Source organism: Vanessa atalanta, chromosome 8 (assembly GCF_905147765.1).
Source record: "Vanessa atalanta chromosome 8, ilVanAtal1.2, whole genome shotgun sequence".
In the NCBI taxonomy this organism is placed as follows: Eukaryota; Metazoa; Arthropoda; class Insecta; order Lepidoptera; family Nymphalidae; genus Vanessa; species Vanessa atalanta.
In genome coordinates this window covers 10,249,848-10,263,480 of record NC_061878.1, presented here as the reverse complement: position 1 = coordinate 10,263,480, position 13,633 = coordinate 10,249,848, and the positions used below count along the sequence as shown (strand labels likewise).

The following is a 13,633-nucleotide window of genomic DNA, read 5'->3' as shown; positions in this document are numbered from 1 at the left end:
TTTATGATTCAATTAAATTAGTCGCCATCAAAACTAAAATTCTTAAATTTATTTTGTTTATTGAATTACCAAAAATGTTGTTTATTGAATATTCAAGAAGAAAGACTACTAATTATGAATACGTTTATTAAATATAGATTTTCAAGAAAGACTGCTTGAAAATCGATTATTGAAATAAGTTTACAAAAAAATGTAGAAAATATTAGCTTCATGAATTTCTTCGGTAAATTATAACTGAAATTGGTCGTTGAAGTTTTACTTATATTATGAATGTAATAAACGAAATCATAATATTGACAATAAACCATTTTTCAGTATCCTTTTCATACTGATCGCTTTTATGGCTTATAGTGAAACTTGCCGGTGTACTCTGAGTATAAATTTTTCTCTCGATTCTAGTTGTGCTTGTCTTTAGTGGTACTTGTTTCATTTGAATTTTTTAAACTGAAACAGCAGGCTGTATGTCTGCTTGTAACCCAAATGACGAATTATTAATAAATGATATATCATCTCTATGAAGATATGACATAAAATATTATTTTTAAGAGAGATAATTGTTTTCCACAGTAATGCATTTAAAATATTGTCAGTTTTAAATTATAAATAGCAATAATCTTCATAGAATTAAAATAAATTTCCTTACGTATTGTTAGTAAAGTATAATGTTTAAATATTTATGAGTTTCAGACATTATTTCCAACTTAAATTGTTTCCTGTATTTTACATTTGTTGTTACATTTTACATTATTTTGTTAATTGTACTCGAAAGAGTACAATTAACAAAATAATAATTTATATGAAGAAGAAAATCAGCAAAAACTGTATTTTTTTTTTTTTAATTTAAAATAGCTTGACCCTTCTTAAGCAGATCTACCTGTTTGAGAAGGGTTATGTAGATGGTTGACCCTAAAGTGGTGCCGGGACCGGACTAGACGCAGAAAGCTTTGGCACATTTTGGACAGGCCTATATCCCGCAAAGGATTGCGACTGGCTGATAAATATAACATTGCCCATCCCCATACATGTATATATGAATAAACGCAATGCGAAAAAAGACGTCATTTAAATAATTTAAACTATGCAAATGACGGTCAGTTAATCAATACGAGCCATTCTATTTTACGAAAGTCGTCCAAAGCTAAATATAAAACATAACCAGAGGCAACGTTGTTCCGAAACCACACATTATCAACACCCATGAAATAAAATACACTGTAAAACATTATTGTTTAAAAATAACGTCAGATTAAAAAAATATGAAATATTTTTTTTCAATAAATTGATAAACAAAAGATAGTAGTAGATTTAGGGAGTAGAAGTAGATTTAGAACTTTGAAGATTCTATCATTCGTTTGTAAGCATTAGGCATGCTGCGGATAAGCACAGACAAAAAAGTAACGTATTGTCCAAAAAAAATATTGATAAACAACGTTCAGTTCAAGTTCAAACAAACATATATCAAATCATTATGTTTAATAAATAATAAAAATGTCTTCGGATTCGAATTTGGAAAGAATTCTATATTTAAAAATAAATTAGATACGTCACAAACTATAACTATGAAGTTCATATATTGTTGAATTTAAAATCGCTTGAGGTTCAGAAGTAAGGCACATTTTTCTCGCGGCAACGCCGGTTTATTTCAATTAATTTTAAATCGTTTGAATTAAATTAGACTTCATTAAAGCAATTTAAATTTGCGACGTCGTTGCCGTATTTTCGTAGATAATGGTTATTTTAATGAGTTTAACAAAAAAAAACTATAAGTATGCAAATAATTCCATGTCTCGTTTGAATTCTCGCTTGTGATTCATGTTTATAAATCAAAGATATGTTGTTGAATATTTAGTGGTTTTTTATTAATAGTCGTCTAGGCGCCGCTCGTAAAATGTATTTAGAACTACTTTGAAAATATTTGTATATGTTTTGCATTATACTCTTTATTTTAAAGCGTTGTTGCATTTTTAATATTTAATGTAATTGAACTTATTATGTTATATTAAACATACTGTTTTACCTAAGTACCTAGATTATCAACGATTGTATCTGGTATTGAATGATTGTGGGAACATCTAATGTTAACTTAATTTGCTTAGCATTATTATTATTAGTTTTGATAGCATGATATACACAGTAGGCTTTAATAAGTACATACAAATATAAGTAATTATATAAAATTATAAATACCTTCCGTAAAAACATGACCGCGTTAAATTTATCTTAGAAGCATTATCCCGCAATTGATTCTCTAGACCAATAATATACTACTTTAAAGGTGTTGTAAGTTTTATAAAACTATTTGCAGTATTACTCACGTTTTCTTATTTCTAGTGTTTAACTATAAACGGAAAAAAGATATAGTTTGAAATTAGAGACGTGTAATTGAGCCATTTGTTCACTTCAGCATTTGCCGCGGCGGCTCCGGTTTTTATCATTGCTTCCCACATATGATTTGTGTGAATACACATAGTCCCACATAAGGGCACGTATCATTTCAGTCCATGAGCTCAGACTTAATCCTGACAACTCCGAGAAAAGGAACGTCGATGGTCGTAAGAGCCCTTTTTATAAAATCGTATGTCTTTTTTTTCTAGTTATCACTGCACCTGGTTAGTGGGCTACTGGTCACGAGTTTAATATGCATAATAATAAACGTCTAATCTAAGTGCTTCGTTTTTGTAACGTTTGAGTGAAAAGTTTCTGTTAAGAGCCGTTTCACGTCTTGTCACGTACATTAATTGACCGTTTCAAATTATGGTTTTAATTTTAACACAATTAAACATTAATTTATATCATGGTCCTGGTATGTGGCGGTCATGTACAACGTTCAGCGTTCTTTATTAATTAATTTTAATTACAAAACTACATAAATTAATTTCATAGACACTATTTTCGTAATGAAGGCGAATAAAAAAAACATCTGTGTCTGTGGCGGCAAGTTATTTAATAATAATAATAAGATTGAAATGAAAATACGGCTGATCTAACGAATTGCTGTTGATACTTGTGAAATGTTTCGATTGTACTGTATATATGAACAAATATTGCATTCATAAAATAAGATTAAAAAAAAGGGTTTTTGCTCTACATCTGAAGTTATTTAATTTTACTTAAATATGTTTTTCTTCAATGATTGAATTCACATTAACAGAACTTCGATAACCTGGACAAGATCTATTTTTAAGTTAATATAATGGAACCTTTTTTAATTATTTTTTTTAAATGTTATCTTGTTTTGCTCCCCACTCACTGCAGTTTTTAATTATCTGTAGCTACATATTTTATTTTGTTATAAGTTCAATTAATCTGTATCGAATTTTACTGTTATCATTTTTTTTTCAAAATAGTAAATTTGGATTTTATTTAAATCTTTTCGGTATGCCTACTAAGGTATTGATTGAATAGATTAGAATAGATTGAAGTGCAGGATCAGTGGCTACGTGAATAGCTCAAATAAATTGGCCCATTCCGAGATTATAATATATGACCTTGGAATCTGCAACCTTATAAGCTAGCCACAATTTTAACGAGGTAGTTAAATAAGTAGGTACGATGTAATACGTAGGAGACAATAGGGTATGTAGATTAATAAAATTAGAAATGACATACAACACACAGCCTAAACCAGTTGGTCTATCAGGATGATCTTTTCCACAAGAACTCCTTATAGATTATGAACACTAATAGAGAACTTCTTAATTCCAAAGGGGTTAAAATTCATCATCCAAGAGAATACAGTTTTGAAATTTGGGGTATAAGTCTGTATAGAAGTGCGTTCATTTTTAAAGTTAGTATTTGGGGTTCTGTTCATGAATACAAGGAAGCTATTAAAGCGTGTTTGAAAATACATCACCTAAGAGGGTGAAATTTCGGTTAAAAGTTTGTATATAAGGTAGCCATTTTGTAATATGGAAATATGTCAATATGCATCTGTATATGAGTAAAAAATATTGATACACTATTTTTGAAGATTCGTCATTTAAGAGGTTTATTTAGACTTGGATTCAAAATTACGTATTACGTAGATTTTCGTCATTTTTTTTAAATTTCATATTCGATATTCCATTGGGTAAACAGCTAGTATATAAATTCAAACATACATATATTAATTGCAGTTGCATCTAGTTACTTGCAGTTGTTTTCGAATACAATTGCTAATTTATATCTATAATAGACAATACGTATAATAAACCATAAACTCAGTTGCATTCTAGATGCGGATTGTCTACCTTAATTGGTTAATCGATGATAACTATCCATAATGACCCATTGTTCTATTATAGCGCGTTAAATGTGCCGATTTTGAGTCGAATACTGATTAGATAAAGGTAGATAGCCTAGGCGAATGCGAAATGTAATTATGGAGCGACGGAGAATCTGAATTGCATGTTTAACGTATAGAAATTTTTAGAACGCCATCGCGTCTTGCCTGTGACGTGACCCGAATATAAACTTGACGAGATTCTTAAAGAAATGTAGTTTTTTTTTTATGTGGATTTATTGTGTACTGTTTCGACGATGTTTCGTCAAATTTGTTTCCTTTCGTGCGTTCTGAGCTTTGTACGCGTGCCTTTGTGAATGATTTGGAAAATGTTTTGATTTCGATTTACATAACTCTGCAGAGAAAATGGTTTGTGTCTTTTTAAATTATTCATCTTAAAGTTCTTAAACATATTTTGTTAGATACAAAGAGTGGATGAGAGGATCGATGGGTCGGTGGACAGGTAGACGGGCAAATGCGTGGATGATTGAATTGGTGGATGAATGTAATGATTGATACTGATATTGGTAACTTTATTATGAATTAACTTATTATTTTCTTTTATTCTACTTGTTTCTTACATTATTACATTACAAGGAAACCAATAATGAAGATTGAATATCATATGGGCAGCTTGATGTCAGGTCAATATCAGCATGAAGTTTAATGTGGATCGATCGAGTGTCCCATAGACACGTCTTTATCTTTTATGCATGTTGCAACGGATTTAAAATGAGGCAAGATCTACTTTCATTGCAGTAAAGTTTTATTTATTCATCCTAAAAATCAGCTCAGTACAATGTCTAGGTCTATTGAAGTTTTCTCATCTCTGAAGATCTATTGTCTGTTTATTGGCTCCCGAGAACAATACCATAGCGTGAGCTACTGTGTTTTGTTTGAAAAAAAAAATGCGAGTACGTAGTTTTATAAAAATACACATAACTAAAAGAAAGATTCGGTATACAGTTTTTGTTTTCATTCATTGATTTTATTTTAATGTTTATGTTTTTAATTTTTTTTTTTTGTAACCGAACGTAAAGAAAACCTTATTAATTTAGGTCGTGTTATAAGAATGAGTATCCACAAAAAGTTTCTTATTTTAGCAATCTCAACATGTGCCTAAATAACTTTTAGCTCGAATGTGAAAGTCAAGTTGACATGGACGTGAGAAAATAAAGGAAATACAAAAATAATATTACTAGCGATATGATATGTTTTTTTTTATTTTATGTTATAGGTGGCAAACGGACAGGAGGCTGCAGAGAAGCATCTGCTGTTTGCCGGCTTTGAAGAAATGAATACGCCCTTTGGTTGAATGTTCCCAAGTATCGGTTCAAAAAACCGCCGGCGAAAGCTGGTTCCACAAAGTGATTGTGCGAGGCAGAAAATGCCTTAAAAATCGCGCTGTTTTTCGAACATCTAAGTGCATTAGCAGCCTGTAAATTTTCCCACTGCTGGGCTAAAAGCCTCCTCTCCCTTTGAGGAGAAGGTTTGGAGCATATTCCACCACGCTGCTCCAATGCGGGTTGGCGGAATACACATGTGGCAGAATTTCGTTGAAATTAGACACATGCAGGTTTCCTCACGATGTTTTCCTTCACCGCCGAGCACGAGATGAATTATAAACACAAATTAAGCATATGAAAATTCAGTGGTGCCTGCCTGGGTTGAACCCGAAATCATCGGTTAAGATGCACGCGTTTTAACCATTGGGTCATCTCGGCAACATCTAGGTGGTTCGGGTGAAACTAGAAACTTAACCGAGATTGAACGAGGTGAAATTCAGCGGCTGGGATTAATCCAAATAATTCTCGAAACATTCCCCGTTAAATACCTCTTTATAATATTAATATTATGGTACAATTATATATTTATGACGCCGGGTGTTCCATTATTAGTAACTGTACATGGTAGAATTTATTTCAATTACCTATTTAAAGCAAAATTATGCTTAGTTTTAATTTCGAACAATTTAAGACAAACAGTGATTTTTAATAATGTAATATTATATATTAGATTAATAGGGTATATGTGCGATCTGAGACTATAAACTAAAAAAAGTATTAAATAAGTATTTTTACTGTGAAATCGAAAAACAACAAACATACAATGAAAACTTACCTTTTTAAAGTATGATGTAATGAAATATTTGAAGAATAAGACGGTGTCTTTGTCTAATTCTGATAAAATATGATCCTTTATATGCCTTTTTAAAATTAACATTATATGAACTGTAATTTTTGGACTACGAATTCAACGAGACGCTAGTTTCATTCTTATTTTAAACTAGTTGTCGCCTGTGGCTTCGGTCGCGTTTAAGTGATTGGTCGTCTGGCATTTTTTATGCCAGACGACCAATCATTTTTATGCCAGATAGCCAATGTCCTTCCTTAGCGGTCAAGGTTTCTCCATACTAAATTTCATCAAATTCGGTTCAGCCTTTTGGCCGTGAAAGAGAAACAGACAGTCATACATACAGAATTCCTTTCACATAATTAACATTACTTTGGAGTATAGACGATATTTTTACGAATTAATACAAATATAAAAGTAGTTTTGTATGAATGTACAAAAGAAAAACAAAGGTTTTTATTGAATTATATTATTTTCAAATATGTTGTGTGTGAAATTTCTTTTTTTAAAATAATAGACTAATAACTATTCGACTTATTTTTATATTATTTATTTAAAGTAACTAAACTGACAAATTCGCTATGACTCCGAAATAGTATGTCCAAAGCATCCGAACTCCGCGCCAAAAAAGAAAACCCAAGTCTCTGTGACAGACGATCGCGCGCCTTTTTTTTTAAAATGTTCTACGCTTCGAGGTATTGTTGTATTAGGCGGTAAGGATATATAATGGGTATATTGTCCGTCAAATACGTCCTGTATTATCAGGAAAATAAGGGTTCAAAAGAAATCCTTATAATAATAATAAGGTAATTTTTATTTATCCTTAAAATTGATATATACAAATAATATTATAAAAACTTTTTTATTTAATATGTATAAAATTTTAGTAACATTAATATTAAAAAAAACGAAGGGATTCTTATAATAATTGTATTAAAATAATCTTTGTATATTTTTGTAGGTGGTGGTCGGGCAATTTGGCCAGTTGATGGTAAGTGCTACTGCCATAGATGCACCGTAAGATTTTTTTATCATAACTTAAATGGTCTATGTGCCACCATCTTTGCAAATAAGATGGTGTGTCCCTTATGCCTGTAGCTATACTGGCTTACTGACCTTTCAAACTGGAATACAATAATACTAAGTAGTGCTGCTTAGCGGTAGAATATATAATAAGAGGGTGACTAACCTACCCAGGCTTGCACAGGCTTGCACAAAGCTCTTAAAGACTTATATAAAATCTCCTTGTAAACTTATAGTTTTCTCTTCAACAGAACATTAATTACATAATAAAACTATAATTTCTGTCGTTTGATATTTAAGTATTAAAACTTCACAATAACTAATATTCGGTTCAATCTGTATGTGATTTAGAATCTGTTGGGACCGGTATATATATTTTTTATAATTAGTCTCTTATCTTCAAAAGGACTAAAAATGTAAATGTAAATGTATAACTTTATATTGTTTTATATATTATATATAAAATGTTGTCAACATTTTATATTCCTTTGTTTTATAATATTGATTAATCTTGTCTTTTATTCTTTCTTATATTTTATCTTGTCTCATTTTCTTGTAATGTTTCAAATATGTGTTTATACAAGAAGTCGATAGTTTTTCCCCAAGCAAATAACGTTTTGTTGGGACCGGTATATATATTTTTTATAATTAGTCTCTTATCTTCAAAAGGACTAAAAATGTAAATGTAAATGTATAACTTTATATTGTTTTATATATTATATATAAAATGTTGTCAACATTTTATATTCCTTTGTTTTATAATATTGATTAATCTTGTCTTTTATTCTTTCTTATATTTTATCTTGTCTCATTTTCTTGTAATGTTTCAAATATGTGTTTATACAAGAAGTCGATAGTTTTTCCCCAAGCAAATAACGTTTTGTCGTCTAGTTCTAAAACTTCGATGAACATTTCAACTATAACGTTCTTTAAATCCTGCAAAGAAATATGTCAAAATAAAAAAAAATATTATATCACGAATCGTTTGTCATTTTATATGTATTTTATTAACTTGAAAATTGTCGTAGTTTTTTTGAATGAGTTTGCTGCAAAAGCGTTTTTTTCGTAAAGTTTGGCAGTCGATTACTGAATTATCATGGGAACGACGACTTTGTCACAATTTGTGATGTTCGAATTTAAATATTTTTTTATTTTAAATTCAAAAGGGCTGTAATTATAAATTAACGACGTTGTAATACTAATATTAAGACATTTAGAAGATGTGGAATCTCATATCATCGCAACGGCTTTTAACGTAATTATTAAATAAATATATGCATTTCTTAATATCTAGAACACAGAATTCATTTTAGAAATTATTTTAGACTTAAAACTTAGAGATATAAAAAAAATGGTTTGTTCAGTAAATGGTTCATTCTACTCAGCCTAGAAGAAAAAAATGCCGTTAATCCAACCATATATGTCAAAAAGAGATGTCAAGTAGTGCTAAATTTGAGTGACGTTTGCAAAAAGAATTTATAGTTACATTAAAGTGTTTTTCTTTTATTTTGCGTCTTCCATGCGACTCCCCTATCTTGTTCATCATGACAGCGACAACTTCTGGCTGTTTGAGGTTGTCTACTGCTGAGCTAACCGACGACATGAGATTAATGACGTGCGCTTTAAACTGATGATTTTGATTGAATTGATCTTCAGGTACATTTCGTATCATTTTGAAGAATTCCTTTGTCTCTGGATTCGCATGAAATAATCTGTTGATAAAGTATTATATGTATATTTGCATTAAGCATATTTTCATTTACTTGTTAGGCTGTAGGTTAATTTCTCTTAATGGTCTTACTTTACTTGGTGTTCCAACCTCGTCTCGATTCAGAGTGCAGGGTAAGGACGCGGGTGCTGCGCTTAGGGCGGTGTTTTTCCGATAATGGTAAAGTCTTGGATCGTCAAAGTTGGATCATTCATATTTGTGGGGTCGTAGTTAAGCGAGATCGCAATAACACTGCTTGCAACCACTTGTTGTGCTTAAGACGGGGCTGGTTGTATCGTACTTTCGTATTTGTATTATCGTAATGTGTCTCACCTTTTTTTTATGTTTGTACATTACAAAGACAAATAATGACAAGGAAATGCGTGATTCTATCGACTTCTCTGTTTTAAATTAAACATTAAAATACTAGAATAGGGCAATTATTTGCGTTGTCACTGTAATTCAACAGCAATCACATATTTGACGTTCAGAGTTTATTCAAATTTTTAGTCGACGTGTTCTAATATCGAATAATGCACAAAATATCAAAGAAAATGATATGGTGTAGAAAAGGTATTCAAATTAAGATATAATTTTTCTATTATTCGTTTGATTATAATTGATTTCTTTGATCTCGGAGAATCAAAGAAATCCGTTATATTTTATCAATATCGCAATGATCTGGCGCAGACATGGTAATCTCCAACAGAGCTAAAAAATTGTATGTGCCATAAATTGAATTGAATGAAATTGATTGCTAGTTAAACTAATGATTTTTAATAATACTTTAGAAAATGAGGTGTTCGATAAACTCGCTAAACGACCGGTTTTAAGCCAGTGTGATTGTTCAGATGAGTGGAGTCAGTTTACATTCTTACGTATTTTTGGAAAAGGGTTCGGTGCCAGATATTATAAAATATAAACAGCGCCATCGTTATTTATTGAGTACAATTTTAAATTTATGTTAAATAGTTATCGCCTGCGGCTTCGGTCGTGTTTTAGACGTTGGTTGTCAGGCATTTACACAATATGCTTATAAATAATACCCTATGTGTTATTCTCCTATGTTATTGTAAAGTTTCGATAACATCAATTCAGAAGTTTTTGCGTGAAAAAGTAACAAACATCTATACATTGTACTTTCACTTTCATAATATTAGTAAGGTGGGTAATCATGAACTATTCTGAACGTTAAACCTAAGCCTCACTTTGGAAGGAAATATTTTCCAAAATAGTTGATATATAGCTGGTTCCAAAAGAAATAAATGAATTTGTCTTAATGTGTGTTTGTAACTGAGATAAGTTTGTGTTGGGTTTATTTATAGATTGGCCTCGATGAATGTAAGAATGGAAGATGTAAGGATCTAATGCCAATCTCACATTTCTATACTTTTTTTGCTATATTGATACATTTTTCAACATATAATAACATGGAAACATTATCCAGGTAAATAAGCTAAATAAGCCTCATTTATATTAACATTTAAAGTACCTCGTAAACAATTCGATTCCAGTAGCAACAGGATTGGCGCTTGCCAATTTCCAAGATTTTTGTACCGCGTACACATCTTTCATAGTTAACCCTGATATTTGGTTCACGTTGTCTGGATCACCACCCCACCAAAAATGACTCAGCCAAGCCCCCATCTCTAATAATGAAAGGAATATTTATTAATGATTGATACAATCCACGCCTTTGCCTGAAAAGTTAATTAAACAAAAAGGGTAATTACGCTAGCTCACTCAATATTCACATCGGAACTAATACAATCAAGATATTCTTTATTCAAGTTGACTAATAAAAGCAATTTTGAATCGTCAAGTTACAGTATCGAATTAAATTGAAAGCTACTATTAGTTCAGAAAGTAGGTTTTTCATAGAAGAACTGGCAAGAAAATCAGTCAATCAAATACAATTAAATTTACATAATATATCATATACATATACATATACATATATATGTATAGGATGGATATTAAAAATACTAACTCCACGTTTTGTTAGTATTCATTGAATATTGTATTGAGTAACATGCCTTATTTATCAAAGTTTTTGTTAATAGGCCAAGTTATAATAACTATGGATTATTTTATTGAAACGAATAAAGTGCCCTAGGAAGGATATATTATCTTGCAAAGTTGTAAACTACTTTTTACTTTTAACTTTCTCGACTCGAGCTTCAAGATATTAAATGATCAGACTGCTCTTCTTGTAGAATAGAAATAATTTTAATATCCATAGAGTTATTACGAAAATACCCAAGGTATAATAATCGATTAACTTCTCATTAGTAGTCGTATATCAACATAGTTGTCTAACTTTCCTAACCGTGTTTACGGTAGAGTCTTCCTGTGAATGAATGACGACTCCACAGAAGTTTTGGGTCTAATGTGATTTTAAATAAAAATGTAGTAGTTTCATTTAGATCCACTATTGTTTAAAGTTAGCCTTATATTTTTTTAAATTAGTTATTAACTTTTTTTAACTTACTGGTCATGCAAACGTTTTGTCTTTTCGGCTAAATATTTACTTTACTTACTAACTTTACTTCCAGACTAAATAAAATATTTATCTTTTGTATCCTATAATTTAAACGTTTTTTTTTTCAGATAATATTGGTTTGGTGCATGGAAATACCCCATTAGTCCTTGTAATGTAAATACCTTTATAATATGTCTAATATAGTAACTCATTCAAATGAAAGTTCAACGCTACGAATAAGAAGATTATTTGTTAATACTTTAGTCAATCTAGTTGGTGAGTAATTTCGGTGGGCATTTTATCCATTGCCTTACAATATATAATTCATTTAATTGATTTCTACTTTAGTGTGTTTAAATTTAAAAAAAAAACATTTATTATATTTATTTAAAAATATGAATGAAGAAAGATGCCTAATTTTTGTAGCATTTTTGTTGCTACTAATATTCTTTCTCGATAACAATACAAGACCTCATAAACTATTACAAGTATATCAACGTCGGTTTTGATAAAATACCGTAAAAAAATTATGAAGTGTTTTTAGTATCAATACTAAATTATAAAAAAGTAAGAGTTAAAATGTTCTTTTGAATGTGTTGATTTTATTATGTAATTAACGAAAATGTACGTTTAAAAAATATTTATATAAACTCACCGTATATTTAAACAAATTCTCGTATTTTTAATAAACACGTGGTTCTCGTGTTTATAAGGCCTTAAGCATGTGTAGCTCGTGTGACGTTAGTCACGATACTAACAAACTTACGAGTTACGACACAATCACACAGATTATACATTTTTATCGGTTTTAAGACGTTGAATGATATTTATGCAATTTATTGGTTTTTTTTTTTAATAAATCAAATACTAGTATATAAATAAATAATTAGTATATAGGTTGAATCATATGTTATTGTTGTTTTTGTTGGAGTTTTATATATTAATAAATAAGCAATTAAATTAAAAATCATAGCGCTTCAATTTCTAATAAAATTATAAATGACAAACAGTTTGATTTTTGTTTATAACAATAATAATAATAACGCCAAATGGTACGATATCGCGCTTTAAAATTAGTACACTTCTATTTGCCAGATATATATAAATAAAAAATAGCAACAAAATATCCACCTTTACATTGCTCTCTATAATACGTTATATAGACATTAAATGACACAACATATTTGTATTAAAATGAACCGATTCATGATAATTATTTTAGCTACGGGGATTCGATACTACAGAGAGAGTTCAGTCGCGAACCAACGGCTCTACGTGTTTTCAGAGTAATTTTTTCTACCATCTAACTGTATTGTACTTGCGATATCTATCTATGTCATATATTCAATATATATATATATATACATATAAAAAAACAATATTCTTTATAATAAATCTCTAATCTAATTTTTTATTCTCATTTAAGTGGTAATAGGTCATGTATATACAGAGTATCGAGATAATTCAAATAGTAAATTTCACATACAACAATTTATAGAAATTGCTTACAAAATTTTATGCAAATAATCTCTGTACAGGGAACCCCATCTATTATATAACTACTACAATTACACTCTTTAAAAGTTATTTATCATATAACTATATGTGCATAAATAAAATACTATGGTCCGAAGTTTATTCAATATCAGAGTCAATTGACCGTCAAGAGCGTAATTTGAATTGATTGAGTGTCCATAGTCACGTCTTCATATTTTACGCATGGTGCAATGTTTTTAAAACTAGTTGTTGTCCGAGACTTCGATCGCGTTTAAAAAATTAGCCTATGTTGGACTTAAAGTTACTTCATACAAAATTTCATCAGATTCGTTTTAGTGGTTTGGTCGTGAAAGAGCAATGGACAAACAAACAGACAGAGATACTTTCCCATTTATAATATTAGTATAGATAAGAAAAATATACATTAATTGTACTGCGGCTTTATTTTAAAGTAAAGTATCGAAGCCTTCTCTCCTTTTACGGTCCCATTGAAGTGGATACACAATGCGTTGAAATTTCATCCGACACA

The 13,633-nt window shown here is 30.1% G+C and overlaps 1 protein-coding gene across 1 annotated transcript; it reads right to left on the bottom strand.

Annotated features, from left to right (window-relative positions):
* Nucleotides 1-8,202: 8,202 nt before the first annotated feature.
* LOC125065849 (hemoglobin F-I-like) lies at nt 8,203-12,342 on the bottom strand. Its single transcript, XM_047673696.1, has 4 exons — nt 12,263-12,342; nt 10,618-10,774; nt 8,904-9,129; nt 8,203-8,353 (listed from the first exon to the last, which is right to left on the bottom strand). Exons 2-4 carry the CDS (start codon nt 10,770-10,772, stop codon nt 8,216-8,218), a joined length of 519 nt encoding a protein of 172 aa, XP_047529652.1. The 5' UTR covers nt 10,773-10,774; nt 12,263-12,342; the 3' UTR covers nt 8,203-8,215.
* Between the last annotated feature and the right edge of the window lie 1,291 nt (nt 12,343-13,633).

Excerpts from the sequence above, each read along its gene's own strand:
- LOC125065849 (XM_047673696.1), bottom strand. The coding sequence starts at position 10,772 with ATGGGGGCTTGGCTGAGTCATTTTTGGTGGGGTGGTGATCCAGACAAC. Across the intron at positions 9,130-10,617 it reads GGAATCGAATTGTTTACGAG|ATTATTTCATGCGAATCCAG; the intron begins GTACTTTAAATG and ends CTTTATCAACAG. Across the intron at positions 8,354-8,903 it reads TAAAAGAAAAACACTTTAAT|GATTTAAAGAACGTTATAGT; the intron begins GTAACTATAAAT and ends ATTTCTTTGCAG.